Raw genomic sequence first — 18,833 nt, 5'->3', positions numbered from 1 at the left:
GGCTTGAAAGCACATGTCAGGGAGATTGTTCCAGGGATTCCTCCTGGAAGGGGTGCTGGACAAGGTCACCTCTCAGGTTCTTCCCAAGTCTAAGGTCTGAGACTCAGGCAGGTTAGGCCTAGAAGGCACCAGACGCCTCTCTGAGCACTTGCAGGGGGAATAGCTCCACCCTGCCCCCTGGGGGTATCTTGTCACATTGCAGCACCTCCGCTGATCCTGGGGAGCTGCCTCTGCTGTGCTTGAGCATCTAATTCTGCAGAGATGTGCCTGATCACCCCATGCTCAACAGGTGCCCGACAGGCCCTAGAGGAATCAAGGCAGCTGAATAGCCGTCGGCAAAGGATAACAGTAGAGCAGGGATTCTCAAAGTGTCTCCCCAGCCAGCAGCTTCAGCATCACCGGGAAACTTGTCAGAAATACACATTCTCAGGCCCCCTCCCACCCACTGAATCAGAGCCTGGGGGCAGGGCCAGTGGTGTGAACTGAAGTACGGTGGACTCAGTTCTGTGACTTCACGTTAGAAGCTTGAAGTGGCCATGGTGGGAGTATGTATGCCACGGAAACCAGCAAAAGCTACAGATCAGCACTGCCCTCTCCTCTCCCACCAGTGACACATTTTCCAACACATCCATGGAGAAGGGTGTCACAGCCATCTGTGTTTTCACAAGCCCTCCAGGTGATTCTGTTCATGCTGATGTTTGAGAACCACTGATTTAGAATAAATGAGGTGAGGCTGCAGGAAGATGAGTGTATCCTTTCGTGCCCATGGTCTCCTGTTGGAATGTCTACATGGTATGGAAGCTAAGAGTCCCCTTCCCCCTTCATTTTATAAAGACCAAATTGAGACTCAGGGACAGCGGCTCCAGGGCTCCTGGCCCCCAGCCCAGCACTTCTGTCTCTGGGGCACTGCCTGAGCTGGGGAGAGCTGCCTACAGCTGTGGGAGAAGGCTTTCACGGGGCTGCTCGAAGCGCCCAGAAGCCCAGTTTGGCTTTAGAGTGGTGTGAACAGTTTCACTCTTGGGGAGGTGGGGTGCACTGGCGGATGGGACTCTGAGCTCAAGAGGGGAGCATTTCATATCCATCCATCACGGCCACCCTACCACTTCCTCCCCTCACACAAATGGGAGGATTTTTAAAAAATCAGTGTTCACTCTCCACAGACTTCAGTGTGGTATAGACATCAAGCACATCTAAGTCAGAATTTACCTGATACGTCACCTTACCCAGATGTGTCATTAATTAGCTGTGTCCCTTCCTCTTCCATGGCCTTACTGTCTTCCTCTATCAATCTCAGGCAGATAATGTCCCAGGTCCCATCCAGCTCTCACACGACCTGGATACTTCCCTCACCTTTGTGCTTTCAGCTACAAATGGTGTACGTGTTCCAATCCACCCCATGTAGAAGCACCATGTGAGGACGTCTCTCTGAGTTCCCTGTTCTCTCCCAGAGCAATAAAAAGCCTTCTGACCATGGGGTGCAATGGGGTTGAAGTCAACTCCATCAGCATTGATTGGGCATCCACTGTTGTTCATTAATTCAGCCAGCAGGTATTGAGATCTCTAGTATGCTAGAAATGTCAGACAGAGGCTGGAATAGAGAGCACCAGCCGTGCCTTTGAGGGGCTCACAGTTTAGAGGCAGCACGTGAATAGCAACGGACCCAACTGCTTTGGAGTGCTGGCTGTGTGCTGGGGCCTCTGATAAGAACACTTGCAGGGCCAGGCGCAGTGGCCCACGCCTGTAATCTCAGCACTTTGGGAGACCACGGGCAGACAAATCACCGGAGGTCAGGAGTTTGAGACCAACCTGACCAACATGGTGAAAACCCGTCTCTACTAGAAATACAAAAATTAGCCGTGTGTGGTGGCGCATGCCTGTAGTCCCAGCTACTCAGGATGCTGAGGCAGCAGAATCACTTGAACCCAGGAGGCAGAGGTCCCAGTGAGCTGAGATTGCGCCATTGCACTCCAGCCTGGGTGACAAGAGTGAGACTCTTATCTCAAACAAAACAAAATAAACCAAATAAAAACACTTGCAGATGATCTCATGTAGTCCTTCAACAACAACTGTGAAGCAGGGATTATCAGCTCATCTTACAAGAAAACTGAGACTGAGAGAGCTTAAGGAAGTTGCCCATGAAGAGGTAACTCGCTAGTCAGTGTCAGAGCTGGGCTTCAGATCCCTGTCTCTTGGACGCCAGGACTGTGCTGTTAACCAAAGCATTGCACTGCCTCTCCCCAGCTGTGCAGCACCGTGGGGGCTCTGCAGTCACAGCTTCCTGCCGTCCAAGAACTTACAGGCTGTGGATGCGGAATGGATGAGTGAGCGCTGTTGGTGTGGGCTGGAAGCCTCGGTCATGGTTAGGGAGGTGGAACCAGAGGAGCTACTTGTCCATCCAGGAACCTCAGGTCCTTCCCCAGCCTCCACACTGAGCATCTAGAAGCTTCTCTGCAAATGCTTAGCTGAAGCTGGAGTCCATGCACCCTTCCCTGCAGTCTGTAGACATCCTATAAGGTTGCTCACTGCTCCTTGGAGCTCTCCCAAGGAAATGGGCCTCCCACAAACAACCATCCACAGCGGGACATGTTACCCTGGCTGCGACCAGCCCTGGCTCCTGGTCCACCTTCTCCAACCCAGCCCAGAGCCAGGAGCAAGCCCACCTGAGTCCTCCCCAAGCCATTACAGCTCTTGGGACATCAGTCTTGCTCCTCACCCTGGTCTCTTCCATGTCACCACCATGCCCCCTTTCTGTCCCCAGGCTCATCGGGACCTTCCGTATGGTGCTGCAGAAGGTAGTAGAGGAGAACCACGTGGAGGTGACCGACATGCTGATTGATGACAACAACGCTATCATCAAGGTGGGTGTGCCCCAGGGAGCTCCTGGACTTTTCCCTATGGGGCCATCTGGGTGTCTGTTCTCCCTGCCCCACACATGGGGTGGTCTGGGGAATGCCCCGCGTGCATGGTGAGGTGTGGCGGGAGGAGGAGACTCAGGTCAGACTCGGCCGGAACGGCTTGATCTGCAGCCGAGCCTGGGGCCCTGAAGTAGGCGTCTCTGCACTTCCTGCGGTGGGAATGCACCAACCGGTCCTTCCATTCGGACCCAGCTTGGGAGTCACTAAAGAGGCTTCTCTCATCGCCCAAAGGCCAGACTGAACCCTGCTGGGGTTCAAGGGCATGACCTTCACTCTGCACATCTGGCTCAGCCTCCCCCTGGGAGGGCAGAGACCTCATTTCCTATTGTTTGTCACATCCCAGATCTTTTTCATGAGCATGCATGCACTAGTGATGCACAGCCCCGAGGTTCCTGAAACATGTTCTAACAAAGGAAGGAAGTAACCCACTAGGACAGCCTGGCCCCAGGCTCTGCTTTCATTCCTCAGTCCTCTTGAGCTCAGCCATGGCCACTTGTGGGCACCTGGCATGATGGTGAGAAACAGGTATGAATCTTGGGCCACTCACTCACTGTGTGACCTGGGCAAGCTACATATCATCTGCAAAGTGAGCACAATTATAGTATCCATCTCACAGGATTGTTCTGAGAACTAAAGGAGAATACACAGAAAGTACCTAGAACAGATATGCACAATAAATCTATAATATCGTTAGCTATTGTTTCCTGACCTCAGTTTACCCATGTATAAAATGGGGCTGTGCCATGGGGTCCTGTGTAATATATAGCCCTATGTGGTGACCAGGAGGAACAGCCTCAGAAGCCAGGACTGCAGCCATGGGGAGCTAGAAGGAACCCTCTTCTCCCATGGGCAGGGGTGGGCAGGGAGGGCTTCTTAAAGTTACAGGGGTCTCAGCCACCTCAAGAGTAGAAGGGGTACAGAACAAGCCACATATGGACACCAGAGGGAGGAGGGCTGGGAGGAGAACACAGAAGCCTGGATGAAGCGTGGATAGTGTGGGAAGTGAGATGAGAGGACTGGGGAGCGAGCAGGTTGGACAGATAGCACAGCCCATGCTCTGGATTTCCAGAATCAGACTTAAGATGTTAGAGGAGGAAAGGACTCACAGATCACCTAGCCCACTTGCCACCCACCTCCTCTACCCATTGTTATGAATGGGAACAGTGAAGTCCTACATGCAGAATAAATTTGGCCATGGTCAGAGCAATAGTCAACAGCAGAGGCCCAGGACTTCCAATGCCAGACCACCATTTTCCCACAACAACATACTTGGTTCCACCAAGAGAGTCACATCGGTTCCATGGAAAGGACATGGGGCTTGGAGACAGGCAGCCTGGGCCCAAATCCCAGCTCCGGTACTTCCTAGCTGGGTGACTTAAAGCAAGTCACTTAACCTTCAGATATGCTAGGTAAGGTAGGTTACAATGCTGAAAAGGTCTAATAAGTGTACATTCAAGCATCTCGGCATGATGTCTAGAACAGCGACGGTTCAGAAAACATGTGCACCTTCCCCTTCCCTTGGGAAATCTAAGCTGGGGCACTGGGGGGTCCAAACACTGAATGAGGGCTGCCTATCTTGGTCTCAGGCACAAGTCACCTCTAGACCTGTGAGGAAGGGTGATGCTTTCTGGGGACCTCCCATCACCCTTGTAGCTTGAGGAAGGAACTAGAATGAGTATTCCCTGTGCACTGGGGGAAACTAGAGCTGCAAGAGAGTAATGGCCCCAGGACACAGAGCAGGAAGCCCAATCACGATTCTCCATTGCTAAGCCTGAGCTCGGGCTGGGTGCTGTTGGAAATAGATGGTCAGTACCACAAAGAAAAATTAGCGCTGAGACAAATGATCTTGTAGCAATGCAATTTTTATTTCCTGGACTGCAGGAAGGGTACTCTTGCTAGCCATCTTGCCAGAAGAGTACAATGAACAAAGGAAAACAGACAAATTTATCCCTTACGCATTTGGGGTTGACCTTACTGCTGTGTCTGATCTCCGTTGGCTGGAGCCAGACCTCACAATCTAAACTAAAACCCGATTGGCTAATAACTTAAAAGTTTTCTAAACAGGTAAAAGCTATGGAGAGCTGGGACATGCCTGTGGGCACGTCCAGCACAGATACCTTGGTTAAAGTACAAGGACATAGAATGTACTACGTGCCTGTAAGCATGGCATGTCTAACAGCTACATAAGATAGGGCTTAACAAAGTTTTCAGCACACTCATTCTTTAACAAGAAAGGAACTTTAAAAAAGAACTTTTCTACTTCCCACAGGTCCTTTACTTTCTCCCAGAGGAAAACCCTAAGGCAGCCCCAAGATTCTCTCCCTCTCCAGGGTAGGAAGCGTGGGTGTGAGCCTGGCCTGGGCTCCTCTCCTGGAGGCCACTTTCAGCTAATTCTGACGCATTTCCAACAAGCCGATTTCTGGCTGGCCACGCCTCATGCCCACAGGCAGCCCTTGTTCTAAGGAGAGGAGATGACCTGATCATGGGAATGCCGAATGGCACTCTGGGTTATGTATACAGTGGACTCGGGTTGAGTCTGGGCTCAGTTGTCCCAGGCAGGCCAGGCCCCTCCACCTCGAGCACGGGACCTGGAGCCAGATCCCAGTAAGCTGATCAGGTCTGCACAAGTCAGCCTTTCAGGGCCTCTGTTTTTTCTTTTTTCTTTTCTTTTCTTTTTTTCGTTTAGACAGTCTTGTTCTATTGCCCAGGCTGCAGTGCAGTGGGGCGGTCTTGACTCACTGCAACCTCCACCTCCTGGGATCAAGTGATTCTCCTGCCTCAGCCTCCCAAGTAGCTGGGATTACAGGCATCTGCCACCATGCCCAGCTAATTTTTTCATATTTTTAGTAGTGATGGGGTTTTACCATGTTGGCCAAACTGGTCTCAAACACCTGACCTCGTGATCTACCTGCCTCAGCCTCCCAAAGTGCTGGGATTACAGGGGTGAGCCACCATGCCTGGCCAAGCCTCTGTTTTCTCATTAGCAAAATGGGGTAGAGGGATCCTACCATCCTGACCTCTTCTAGTGAGGTAAGGGTGTGGAAGCACTGCAAAACACCACCAAGCAGCCACATAGACAGGGTGAGGATTGCTGCCGCCGTCCCAGCTGCTCACCACCGCCTCTCTCCCTTCAGACCAGCCTCTGCGTGGAGGTCAGGTATCAGGGCACCGACGGCACAGTGGGATCCTGGGACGATGGGGACTTCCTGGGAGATGAGTCTCTTCAAGAGGAAGAGAAAGACAGCCAAGAGACGGATGGACTGCTCCCAGGCTCCCGGCCCAGCTCCCGGCCCCCCGGAGAGAAGAGCTTCCGGAGGTAACAGGCAGGGCCCTTCTGGCTGCCCGATGCCCCCAAGACACAGGGAAGAGGCCTAGGGCCTGGTCCCCCTAGCCTGGCTGGGCTCAGAGTACAGGGCTGAGCTTCTGGAGAGACATCCAAGAGGTGGGAAGATATTTCTGCAGCCCGCCACCCAGCCGTCTACCCTTGAGCTCACTGGACAGGTAGCGGCTGCAAGTCCAAGGCCAAGGTCTCCCCCACAGCCCTGAGGGAGGTGGGGCTCTAACACAGGGATGGGGCTACATCTCCTGCCTTTCTCAGAGAAGGGAAGACAGGGACGGGAGGGGCCCTGGCCTCTCTGGTTCAAGACCCAGCAATGTCCACCAGGTGCCAGCAGCTTGACCTGCACTCTGACCCAGTGAGGAGGCCCAAAAGAGGGCATCTCTTCCTGCCAGAGTGAAGCCAGCAATCCTGGCTGGGCCCTGGCCTTTCTTCCTCTTGAGAAGAGAGTGCGCCCGGGAACCCCCAGAGGCCAGGATCACGCCCTGCAAGTGTCCTGCCACCCACAGACCCCAGGAGGCTGGATCCAGGCCAGCTCATTCCACGTGCACTATTTTTACAAAACAGAAAACACAGTTGTATTACTATTAGAGTCCAAGGGGACTCTAATCTGGGCTAGCCTGGTAAGGCATTGTCCATGGGTTCCTCGGTCACTGGGAAGTATGTGTTAAATGCCAGTAAGTCAAGGGTGCATCTAAAGGACCAGGGTGTGTTTTGAGAAGGGACCCTCCATGCCATTGGAAACACCCCTGTAAGCTCCTTCCACACTTTCCTTTCCAAGTAAAGTTTACTCAGCCTCTCCGCTGAAGAAAGCATAGGTTCTAAATTAGTGTAATTGAATTGAAATACTTTTATGAGACAAATATGTTTTCTCCTTTGCACTTGAATGAGTTCCCACCCTCTTAGGCACCCCTCACGCACACGTGCACATGTGTGCACATACACAAGCTTCAGAAGCCCTGGGAGCCGATGAGTAATAGTAACAAGGTCAAAGTGACCAGGCCTGCCACAAATATGGCAGGACTGTTTACTCCAGGCCAGCCACCGGCATGGGGCAGCCCTGCACCAGCTTGGAGCTCGTACCCTCGGACTCCTGGCTCCTCAGCAGAAGACCCAGGCCTGAGTCCCAGCTCTGCCTCTTACTAGTCATGTGACCCTTGATAAGGCACAAAACTTTCTCCTCACCTGTAAAATGGGGGACACAGCAATGAAACCCCCCCTGCCCTGCTGTTGGGAAAGCCAGAGGAATCATGGAGGAACAGGTGGCAATGGAGGTGCTGAGGGCTGACCATGTCCAGGCTGGTGACAGCCAAACAGGTTTCTGGTAGAGCAGCAATGCAAAGGCTATTGGGACCACCCATCCATCTGTCAGGATGCCTCACAGGAGTGTCAGGATTGAGTGAGGTGCACCTGTGAGCCCCACCCCTATGCCTGGCATGCGGTAGGTGCTCGGCCAGTGCTCACTTCCTTCCTCTTCACTGACTCCATGTTACCCTGATGTCAGCTTCTGCGCTGAGCAGCACCTGACCTTCTGGCTCAGGTGCTGTCCAAGCACCTTCTCAGCTCTTGCACCCCACCCTATACCATGGGCTCTGCAGAAGCCACCCACACGGGAGCCTTACTGCCCAGGGGCAGGGGTAGGAGACTCATTTACTCCGTGTTCCCCTCGCATCCCCAGGCTCCCAGTGTTGCAGAGACAGAAGGAATCCCTAACTGCATGGGCACTCCACACTCAGCAGCAGAAAACCGGTGTGTTCCAGATCCTTGCAAGGCAGCATATGCCTGCCCTAGACTCTGGAGAGAAAGAGACTTCGGCCCTGACTACACTCACATGCACACAAGTGTGCACACAAGTGCCCATGTGTTTGCACAGACTCACATGCACTGCGTGACACCGCTGGATTCTGGGTGCTGCTGCTGATGCTGCCTCTAGGAGTCACATCTTAGAAAGGACAAAGAAGGAAACCCAGCCTTAGTCTTGCAGCTAAACTTTAGACACCTGAGCCTTTCCTCCTGAGTCCCTGTATTCTACCACCCTCTCCTCTTCTCATTTTCTCTACCTGACCTGACTCTCCTGCCGTCCATGGCCCCACCCCACTCTGCTGCCCAAAACCTCTTCTGCTGGCATCTTCTCTGCTGGGTGTCATCCAGGAGTTTGGGGCAGGAGCCACTTTTCTCATTCTCCTTATTGATCATTCTTCCATTCCAGTGGACACCTGCAGAAGCCAGGTACCTTCCTCCTATCCTGGGGCCAGAGGACAGTGGGGCACTGTGCATGGTGGGGCTCTGAGACAGAGGGGCACAGGGTGGGCATGCAGAAGCGTGTGCATGTGGGGTCAGTACACAACATGCAGCCTCACACCAAGAGTGTTTTTAATCAGTTCCCCCAGCCCCTAGAGAGCTCGAAAGTCCTCTGCTGCCCCCCTTCTCCAGGCTGAGCCCCAGAGTTGCAGCAGCTCCCAAAGCAGCTCAGAGGAGCCAGCACAGCTGGCCGCGCTGGGATGTTGTGCTTGAGACACAGTCCTCCTCTGCCGGGAGCTGTTCTCTGCTCAGTAATCTAAGGTTTCAGTCGATTTGGGCAGCCAGAGGCCTGGCTGATGTTATTGCCTTTGAATTACAGACTGATCTGCTTGCCTAATGTAAGGGTTAGCCGGTCAGCGCTGGACTGCCGCTGTGCTGCATCTAGGACTTCAGGTCTTGAGCCGTCAGGGCATGGAGTGAAGCCTACCTGGGCAGGCTCTGTGCCAGAACAGGGTGTGAGGACAGGAATCATTTACTAATTGTTATTCATTTTCTTGTCTTCTTCTTCATTGTCACGGCCTTGGGAAAGCATTGAGAGAACATTCAGGAAAAGTTTTCTGGAAGCCTCCCTAAAGTGAGATAGAAACACCGTTTTCTCCTGCCCTGAGTCCTGGAGTCGTAGCTCGCTTACTGCCCCACCTACACCCCCAAAACTTCCCCACTCACCAGTGCGTCCTCCACAGCAGCACCCCCAGCCCCATCTCAGGCTCGCAGAACAGGCTTAGCCCACTGTTCCCCTAGAGGCCCCCAGAGCCTGGGAGTTCCCACCCCATTGGAGGGGAATAGGGGAGCCGGTGGGCAGAGGAGCAGGGTGGCCCAGACCCAAAGGGTGGCCAAGCTCATCTAACCCCGTGTTCCCTGAGGAAGCTGCGACCCACATGGTGGAATCTTCAGACCTTAGCCTGGTGCCCTGAGATATCAGAGCTTGGGGCTGAGACAGTGGCCACCCAGGCCCAGCGCTGTGAGCCCCTCCCCTCTCCCACACGGCAGAGTTCACAGCCCTGGGACCTCTACCCTGCAGACCTAGGCTTGTTACTCTGTGAGCAGCTGTTGGGGGAGAGGTCAGCAGGACAAGGAGTCCCCCGGGAAGAGTCCAGGTCTGCGGGGCCAGGGCTGAGGCCAGTGTCTCTGGTCCACAGCCCCTCACATGTGTCCCCTTGTCTCCTCATTTCTTCTCCCTACTCAGCAAAGGCAGAGAGAAGACCAAGGGAGGCAGAGATGGCGAACACAAGTAGGTGTCCCAGGCCAGGGCAGATGGGGCATCATCTCTGTGGGAGCAGAGGCCTTCTCCCCGAAGGCTGTGGAGGGTGGGGCGGGCTTGGCTGAGAGGCTCAGGAGTGGGTTGTCCCGGCAGAGCTGGTATGGGGAATGCAGGGCCAGGAAGGCCTTTTCACCTGACCACAGGGATGAGGGACGAGAGGGGTGAGGGTAGGGGCAGGAGGTGGCCAGGCCATCTGGTGTCCACTCTGGGCTCTTGGCGGTGACCGTCTTCCTGTCAGTGTTTTGTTCCTCCTCCACTGTTCAGCCCCCATCCTGTGGCCTTCAGGCTTCCCTGTGAGGGAAGGGACAGCTAAAGGCAAAGGGGAGAGGGGCATGAAGACCTAAGGGACCCCTCCCCCAGCAAGGTCAAGGCAGAGCCAGGCAGCTGGAGGCCTAAGGAGGCGGAGCTCTGGGCATTGTTGTGGCTGCAGGTCATGGGCGAAGCTGGAGACCCCCAGGAAGCTAAGGAGAGGCGACCATTCGGGCAGCCCTCTCTGTCTTCATCTCCCCAAAAGGCTTCCTGGGGAAATGAGATCAGGGTGCTCTCTGGAGAGAACTGGAGAAGGGAACTGTAGATGGGAGGGGCCGGTCACAAGGACCTGGAAAGATTCGAAGGCTGGGGGTTGTGAATGGGTCTGGTAGGCACCCCTAGAAGCACACTGACATCTGGAGGACTCTAGCATCATGGGGTCTCACAAGGGCAGGGTAGCCAAGGCTGACCACACTGGAGGAGGCCTCAACACCTGCTCTTACAGATGACAAATCTGAGTCTCAGAACGGGGCCAAGCTGGACCCAGAACACAGAGAACCTGATTTCTAACCTGGAGCTCACCATAGACCTAGGAAGTTTAGAGCACTTAACTGTACCCTAAGTTTAATCTAATTTTCTAAACACCAATGAGAGCTGAAAAGCCAGGAATGTGGTCTTTTTTATTTTCCAGATAAGGAATCTGAGCCCCAGAGATGTTAAGAGATTTGCTCAAAACTGTGGCCTCAATACATTAAAAATTAGTTCATCTGAAGATATCATGGGAATATCAGGATTGTGTGTTTAGGGTTCTGAACTGATCAACACTGGTGTGGCCTTGGGGTATGTGCTTGCATTAAGATCCAGGGGAACTCACAGCCTCATTCATTGCTTCAAAAAAAGTATGAGTCCTAACTCAACGTTTGTTTTGCACAAGAAAAAGCAATGATGATGCAGCGCCAATTCTGTAGTGACGGAGGAAATGACGCTGTGTAGAAGGAGCTCCAGCCCAGAGACCTGAAGGATCGAGGCGTTTTCCAAGTTCCCAGTAAGGAAAGAAGCCTCAGGCAGAGCATGTGTCAAGGCTCAAACAGGGCCAGGGAACTAAATCCAGGGCAAGTGGAGATGATGGGGAATGCTGAGCTGGGGATCCCCTTAGGGAGTCCTCCAGGGTTCAGGTTTCTCCACAGATGCTTAGATGTAAAGGGCATATGAATGAGATATGAGCAGCCTGTCCAGCCCCAGGTTCTCTGCCTGAGATCGGCGATGCTCTAACGCCCTTCTTGATGCCCAGCTCCGCAGTCTGTCCCAAGCCAGACCCACAGGGACACAGACTGGCCTGATCCCTTTGACTGGCTACCATTGGAGTAAGAGGTGCCTCACAGTGCCAGCACTTAGTAGGTCAACAAAAATGCTTGTTCCCTAGCCCTTCTGTGTCCTAATTTCTTGCCATCTCTAATTAGCACATCAGATAAAGTAAACTGGCATGTATTATTATTATTTTAATGTGTGCAATAGGATTATTGAAAGAATAGGAAAATTGGATTTCTAAGCAGAGATTGAACAAATTTAGGCTGGGTGCAGTGGCTCACACCCATAATCCCAGCACTTTGAAAGGCCAAGGTGTGTGAATCACAAGGTCAGGAGTTTGAGACCATCCTGGCCAACGTGGTAAAACTCCATCTCTACTAAAAATACAACAACAACAAAAAATTAGCTGGGCATAGTGGCAGGTGCCTGTAATCCCAGCTACTCAGGAGGCTGAGGCAGGAGAATCACTTGAACTCGGGAGACAGAGGTTGCAGTGAGCTGAGATTGCACCACTGCATTCCAGCCCTGGTGACAGAGTGAGACTCCATCTCAAAAAAAAAGAAAAAAGAGATTGAACAAATTTTTAAACGCTTTAGCCTGGAGGACTGAACCATTGGGACAGATTTCAATTTCTGCAATGTTAATGTGTGGCAAAGCTGCTTTGTATCTATCTCCACTCTTGAGAAGAGAGAAATGGAAATAGATGGAAGTTACAGTAGAGGAACAAGATTCAACCCGTGAAAGAACTCATATTGTGTGACATTCTGGGATAGGCTGGTTTGAGGAGATAGGAAATCACCCCAGCATCTTCCATGCTGCTACTTACTTGAGCCTTGCAAAGGGCTGGGCCACCAGCAACAACTGAAAAGCCAGCTTCTCTGACAGTCCTGGGGTCAGGATAAGTGCGTGGGGGTCTCCCAGCCCTTCTAGTATGTCATGGGCACATGTGCAAAGGGGCCAGTTTGGGGACAGGGTGGTTCTTGTATAAAGGGTCAACCTATCCTGCCCTCCTGTAGGAAGCTATTCAAAAACTAACTGAAATTCAACACACTTTCAAAGATACCTGTTAAGACTAAAATTATGAAATTCCCTGTGCTTGGGGCATGGGACATTTTAAAAAATAAACCCATTAAGGGGTGCTTGGATGACATGCTCCCAGGTTTTGAAAACTGGGCCGTTTGAGCAATGGAAAGAAGGACCACAGACCCTGTTTCTCATAGATAGGAGTCTTCATCCTGATTGCTGACCTGAGGTCTAAGCTAATGAGTCTAGTAGTTTCAGCTGAAGCCAGTCGTGGGCAGAAGCCCTGGGCCGTGAATGGACTCCACCTGCCTTTCATTTATGGTCAGAGCTCTGTATTAAGCTTCAGAATAATCCAGGGACCTGAATTAATGAAACACTCGGGTCGCTAAATTTAGTTTGGTGAATGTTCCCAAGTCATTCTGAATACTAAGCTCTTTCTAGGACCCTGTGTGTGCCACACAGCCAGGCAACAGGCTTCTAAATCTGGGCCATAAAATGAGCAGAGAAATCATCAGATTTATAAATGTTTACAATAAATGAACTAATTTTAGCGTTTTTTCTCTAGAGAGAAATATCAGTCTAGATTGTAGGTGTATTTCATTCTGACCATGGTGAATGCGGCAACAGGAAACTCAGATGGATTCTAAACCCTCAGAAGGCCCTGAGGCACTGGCCTCCCCCTGGCAATTGCTTCTCAAGTTTTAATGCGCCCAAGAATAAGGAGCTGTTTGGCTGCAAAGTGAGTTTTCGCTGAGTTGATTATTGGCTTGTTTTCTTTGGCTGTTTCTCACCATATCCTATTTTTGGTAATTGTGGAGCTCAACTAGACCAAACGCAGAATTTTATTTTGAAAACTAAAAAGGCCAGGACAACAGAAACCTAATCAGCAAATCACATTTTTTGAAATCTAAGTCTTTCAGACAAGTAGGTAATCTTCAAAATTCCTTGATTAAGTTGACATTTTATTTCAAAAATCTCCTTTACAGCTTGCCAAGAGAAGCAGGCCTACTGCTTTCTGGGAACTAGGGCTGCAGTCAGGCAGAAAGGGCTTTTTCCGCAGTGAACCTCTGATGTGTCACTGACCAGAAAATTACAAAGGGTGGTGGCAGTAATGACATTATGTTCTACTGATTACAATTCAGATTAAGAGCAAGTCTAGGAGACTCAGAGGTACAGAGAGAGCCTGTAGTAAGAATTCTGGAAATTACATCCTTCACTACACATTTCTGCATTTTTAATAAAGAGACAAACACAATATCCTTTTAAAACATTGCCAAGCACACGGGAGTAACACCAGTACTACCACTTCATACGACTAAAATTATGCAGGGTTGGGAAGGGGAGATTTCTCCTTTGAATTGCTTCAAGGTATGGTAGAGATGTTTGGACTACTATAGTGTGTGGGTGTGTGTGTGTGCGTGTGTGTGTGTGTGTTTGAGACAGAGTCTTGCTCTGTTGCCCAGGCTGCAGTGTAGTAGTGTGATCTTGGCTCACTTCAACCTCCACCTCCCGGGTTCAAGAGATTCTCCTGCCTCAGCCTCCCGAGTAACTGGGACTACAGGTATGCACCACCATGCCCAGCTAATTTTGTATTTTTAGTAGAGATAGGTTTTCTCCATGTTGGCCAGCCGGGCCTCAAACTCCTGACCTCGTGATCCACCTGCTTCCACCTCCCAAAGTGCTGGGATTACAGGTGTGAGCCGCAATACCCGGCCAGGATAAGTATAGTTTTTAAAAGCCTCAATCATTACTTCCAAATCTGTTTGTGTTAAGGAATAAAGTCACTTTCAAATTCAAGGGCCATAAGTGCCCCAGAGATACCTTGGGTCCTTTTTCACCTGGGCTAGTCCATGGGACCAGCCTCTGAAAGCCACCATTCATTTCCAGATACTTTGCACTGCCCCTGGGCCTCAGACAGCAGGGCCAGATCCCATTCCAGGGGGCTAGCAGCTGACTTCTCCAGGCAGGGCCTGCTTTTGACCTGCCAGCTCAGAGCACTTTCTCTCTGGGGAAGTGGGGAAGGGGCAAGGAAGAGGGAAGTCTGTGGCTGGAGCAGGCTGCAATGGCAAAGGCGCTATGTTGGTCACACATGGGGAAGGGCTGGGGACTGTAGGCATGACACAGTCCAGGAATGCCAAGAAGTAATGGTACAAAGTCAAACACTGAGCCTTGCAGGAGACTCCTGGGTAATTCAGGAGAGGCATAGGTGAGCAGCAAGGCTGGGAAGAAAAGGAATCCCAAGTACTGAGGCAGGAAGTGACCCATGGGGAGATGGGATGGAGTGAGGACCCACAGAAGCCACACTTCTGAGGCTAGGCCTGTGGCAGGCATCAGGACAGCCAGCACCCCTGCCCTTGGGGCCACCAGGTGGGGAGAAATCCCACAGGATACTTGAGGGCAAGCCAGCCAGGATGGTCCTTTCCCCACCAGTACACAATTATTTCTGGTGAGTTCACTGATCTGTTCAATGTCATGTCACCAGCAATTTAACATGTACAGCAGTCCCTTCCCAAATGTGTGGATGCTCAGGTTCTTTTTGAATGAGCCCCTTCTTTATAAACATAGGCATGGTCTGTGGGACTCCACAGATGACAGCATCCTGATCTGTAAACTATGCCGGCACACAGACCATACCTGTACATATGGGTGCCAGCCCTGGGGCCTTTTAGTTAAAATTCTAAATGGTCAGGTTGGGATGGAATTCGTGCCCACAGAAAAGTGCAGTCCTACGGCATCGAGGCAAAGGACCCGAGGTGCAGTGAAAATATTGCTGGCCTAGAACACAGGAGCTTTCTGCTTCAGTCTCAGTTCTGCCACTCACTGAGTGATCTTGCAATTATCTTGCGATTAATTTCACCTCTCTGAGCCTCAGTCTTTTTATTGGTTGAATGAGGAGAAGCATATGGCCCCCAGAGGATTGCCAGGAAGATGAAATGAGCAGACATCTGCAGACATCTGGAAAGGCCTTTGGCCCCATGTAGTCTGCTTTTGGCCATTTCGTGTGTGTGTGTGTGTGTGTGTGTGTGTGTGTGTGTGTAACTCATCTCCCCCTATCAGAAGGCAAGAAGCTTTTAAAAATAATTCCAAAGGCATCAGCTTTGATTTTAGAGCCTCTTTCTTTCCCTTTCTTCCCATCGTCATATTGCAGACAGTAAGCTTACTGAAGAGTGCAGACATCAGCCTTCTTCCATTCCTTTTTAGGAATCCAAGAACATGCTAATGTTTCCTAGATTGTGAGCTGCTGCCACTAGAAAAGGGTGATTCTCAATTGTTTCCTCACTGGGATATGAACGTGCCTTTGTCCTGCATATGAACATTAAAGAAAAGGCCTGGGGATTGTGGAACCAATTTGGGGAATAAGATTGGCTCCACAATCCTGAGGAGAGGGGCTTGAGGTTTCTAGGCCATCTGCCTGAGGACAGAAAGGTTTTCCCCAGCCTCCCATTGCCCAGCATAAACAACAAGGATCTGGGGTCTTAGAAACCATAGTCAAGCCTCCACAGGGAGATGCGTGACCCAAAGAGGGTGGACTCTGCCATAAGTGAGCTCCAGCTTGGAGCCCACACCTGGCCCCACCTGGGCCTACAGGATGATGGGGCCCCACCCAGGAGGAGGGAGAATGGGAAGTGGAGGGAGTCAGGTATCCACTCATGCAATATGGATGGGGTAATGGAATACTGCACGTTATCCCCTGCTGATCCTGCTCCTGGTGCCTCCTGGTGCCAGGGACCACAGGCTCGGCTGCAGGGACATCACTGAAGGGCAGTGAGGACCCTTGTCCCTTTTCTTCAGCCCCCCTCCCCCGACTGCAAGGCCCTTCACCTGGGGGCACAAGGCCACAGCAAGCCAGAGGAAGAGGTAGGAACTATGGAGCCTGCCATCAGTTCCTGGGTTTGGGGGAAATGGGGATTCAGCAGTGAGAGGACACAGGTAGAAGGGGCAAGAGCCAGGACAGAAGATAGATGGAAAAGGGCCCATCTCCCCCTTTTCCATGGGACCAAGGAGCATCCCAGAACACGGAGGGGTTGGAGAAAGACCAGTCAGGCTTTGAGCACCGGGGCCGTCTGAAAACTGAACAGCTCATTTCAACCACATCTCCCATCTCCTCCTCAGTCTCTGCCTCTGAGTGCCCTCTGGTCTCTGCCCCGCTGTTCTCATGCTCTGTCTCCGGTCCTCCCACTTTCTCTCAAACCAGCTGAGACAGGGTACAGGGTCAGGGAGGATGTGCGCGGAGGGCTTGGAGCTCTGAGGAGACTAGACTGAGGGGCTGGGATGAGGCTCCCAGAGGAGCTGCAGTTAAAACGGCTCTTTCCGACTCAAGGCCACCTTCCCTGCTTGCTGGGGACCCCATCCCTCTCCTCCGTGTGTGAAAGGATGGCAAAGGGGGAAATGAAGGGGTCCCTCTCTGCCCTGATTCCCCCTCGTGGCTCCCAATTTGGGAAGGCAGGCCCTGATCTATCTCGGGACTAGTAGGTGATGGCCGGGTCCATCTCCCTTCTTTCATGTGTTCTCTCGTGTTTGGCTTCTCTGTGTTTTCCTCCATGCGTCCCTCTCCCTGCACCTTATTCCGGCGGCCCCCCCGGCACAGAGCCGGGAGGAGCGTGTTCTCCGCCATGAAGCTCGGCAAAAACCGGTCCCACAAGGAGGAGCCCCAAAGACCAGGTAGGACAGGTGCCGCGCCCGCCCCGCAGCCCCGCGCCTCGCGGCACCCTCCCGCCGCCTGCCAGCCCCTGCCCGGCTGCCAAAATGCCCTCCTGGGAGTGGTCGTCCCGAGCCACCTGGGCGGGGCCTGGCCTCGCATTGGCTGGCCCAATGACCAGGCCCCGCCCAGAGGGGCGTGGTCTTCTAGGAAGGGGACGCCCTGGGGCCGAGGGAGGGAAGTGGGCAGCGCCATCTGCCGGATGGGCCTGATTACGAGGCTCCTCCCGCCCTCATTGCTCCCGGTCCATTCTTCACACAGAAGCCCAGAGAGTTCTAATTAGAGCAGAGAATATCAATCAAGAAACGTTGTTTGGCCAACTCCCTGTTTCTGGGGGAAACCGGCGTCCCACGAGTGCGGGGTGGGCAGCAGGCCTCTGACCTGGCTTTCGCCCGCGCTGCAGCCTGACCTAAGGGTGCGGCAGCGCTGGGCCTGGGAGGCTGGAGGCAGGTGGCACTGGGCCCTCAATGGGCAGCAGGTGGGGAGGGGAAGACAGCTGCTGCAGAGGAGGCAGGGAGGCCTCGTGGAAGACAAGGGGAGAAATGGAGCGGACAGGGGAGCTGAGAGGGGGCCATCTTCTCCATCATGGGCCCACCACTGGGGTTCCCGGCTGCCCTCCCCCAGCATTCCCTCTGTGGCCCACTGGCCCTCAGGCTCTCTCCCCCACCCTCTTGTCGCCATGCCAATTCCAGCCGTGCCCTTCACCTTCTTAAATGGAGAGAATACAGCTGCTGGCGGATGCCCAAACCCAGCATCCTTGGGTGGCTTTTCGGAATCTGCATGTCTGCATCTCATTAGACAAATGCACAGGGTCCATTAGGTTCTAAATTCCATCAGCTATTTGGTATGGATAAGTTACCTCCTAAGCCTTCGTTTCTCTACCTGTGACATGAGAATAATGCCCATCTTGACAGGGCATGGCTCTAAGGACTAGAGATACTCACGTAAAGTCCTAGCATTGTGCCTGGAACAGAGTATCCACCCAATAAATGGTAGCTATTTATTGAGAGGTGCAAAAGTCCGGATTCTTTATTCCCTACCTTCTTCCACAAGGGCTATTCAGTGCCTAACTACATAGTATACAATAAAAGAGCAATCAATTAAAATAAAAAGGCAAGAGCAGACATAATATCCATTAAAATCAAAGATTGGGATTAGGTAGAAAACACTGCAGATATTTGGGCCATAACATTCTAAGCAGTAGTAACTAAAGGAGAAACAGTCACTATCCCACCATCACTCAGCCCACCTAGCCAGTCTTTCGTCTTCCCCAGATGAACCAGCGGTGCTGGAGATGGAAGACCTTGACCATCTGGCCATTCGGCTAGCGGACGGACTGGATCCCGACTCGGTGTCTCTCGCCTCAGTCACAGCTCTGACCACGAATGTCTCCAACAAGCGGTGAGTGGATGGGAGTCCCGCAACTCCCAGTGCCCCCACCCTGTCAGGCAGGACCTGGCTTACCATCCTTGGAATTTGGGTAGGGAAGAATCAGGGCCCATGGATGGCTTCTTCCTAACCTAACCTTGCCCTTTCCTGCTTTTCCTTGGGTGTCTCTCTCACCTCTCTCCCTGCAAAAGCAGAGCACAGGCCAGGTATGGTGACTCACGCCTGTAATCCCAGCGCTTCGGGAGGTCGAGGCGGGCAGATCACGAGGTCAGGAGTTTGAGACCAGCCTGGCTAACATTGTAAAACCCTGTCTCTACTAAAAAAAATACAAAAAGTAGCCAGGCATGGTGG

The 18,833-nt window shown here is 52.3% G+C and overlaps 1 protein-coding gene across 8 annotated transcripts in view; it reads left to right on the top strand.

Moving 5' to 3' along the window:
• OTOF (otoferlin) overlaps window positions 1-18,833 on the top strand; it is a 99,256-nt gene that overhangs the window by 37,503 nt on the left and 42,920 nt on the right. For 5 of the 8 annotated variants that reach the window (XM_037744609.1, XM_037744614.1, XM_037744611.1 and 2 more), the window contains exons 4-8: window positions 2,759-2,858; window positions 6,050-6,231; window positions 9,740-9,784; window positions 16,983-17,056; window positions 18,368-18,494. In XM_037744609.1, coding sequence (XP_037600537.1) covers window positions 2,759-2,858; window positions 6,050-6,231; window positions 9,740-9,784; window positions 16,983-17,056; window positions 18,368-18,494 — 528 coding nt within the window. The remainder of the gene's footprint in view (window positions 1-2,758; window positions 2,859-6,049; window positions 6,232-9,739; window positions 9,785-16,982; window positions 17,057-18,367; window positions 18,495-18,833) is intronic. The other 3 variants (XM_017545538.2, XM_017545540.2, XM_017545541.1) reach the window with 1 other exon arrangement.

Source organism: Cebus imitator, unplaced genomic scaffold, assembly GCF_001604975.1.
Source record: "Cebus imitator isolate Cc_AM_T3 unplaced genomic scaffold, Cebus_imitator-1.0 Scaffold180, whole genome shotgun sequence".
NCBI classification, from domain to species: Eukaryota; Metazoa; Chordata; class Mammalia; order Primates; family Cebidae; genus Cebus; species Cebus imitator.
This window is presented reverse-complemented; position numbering and strand designations above follow the sequence as displayed.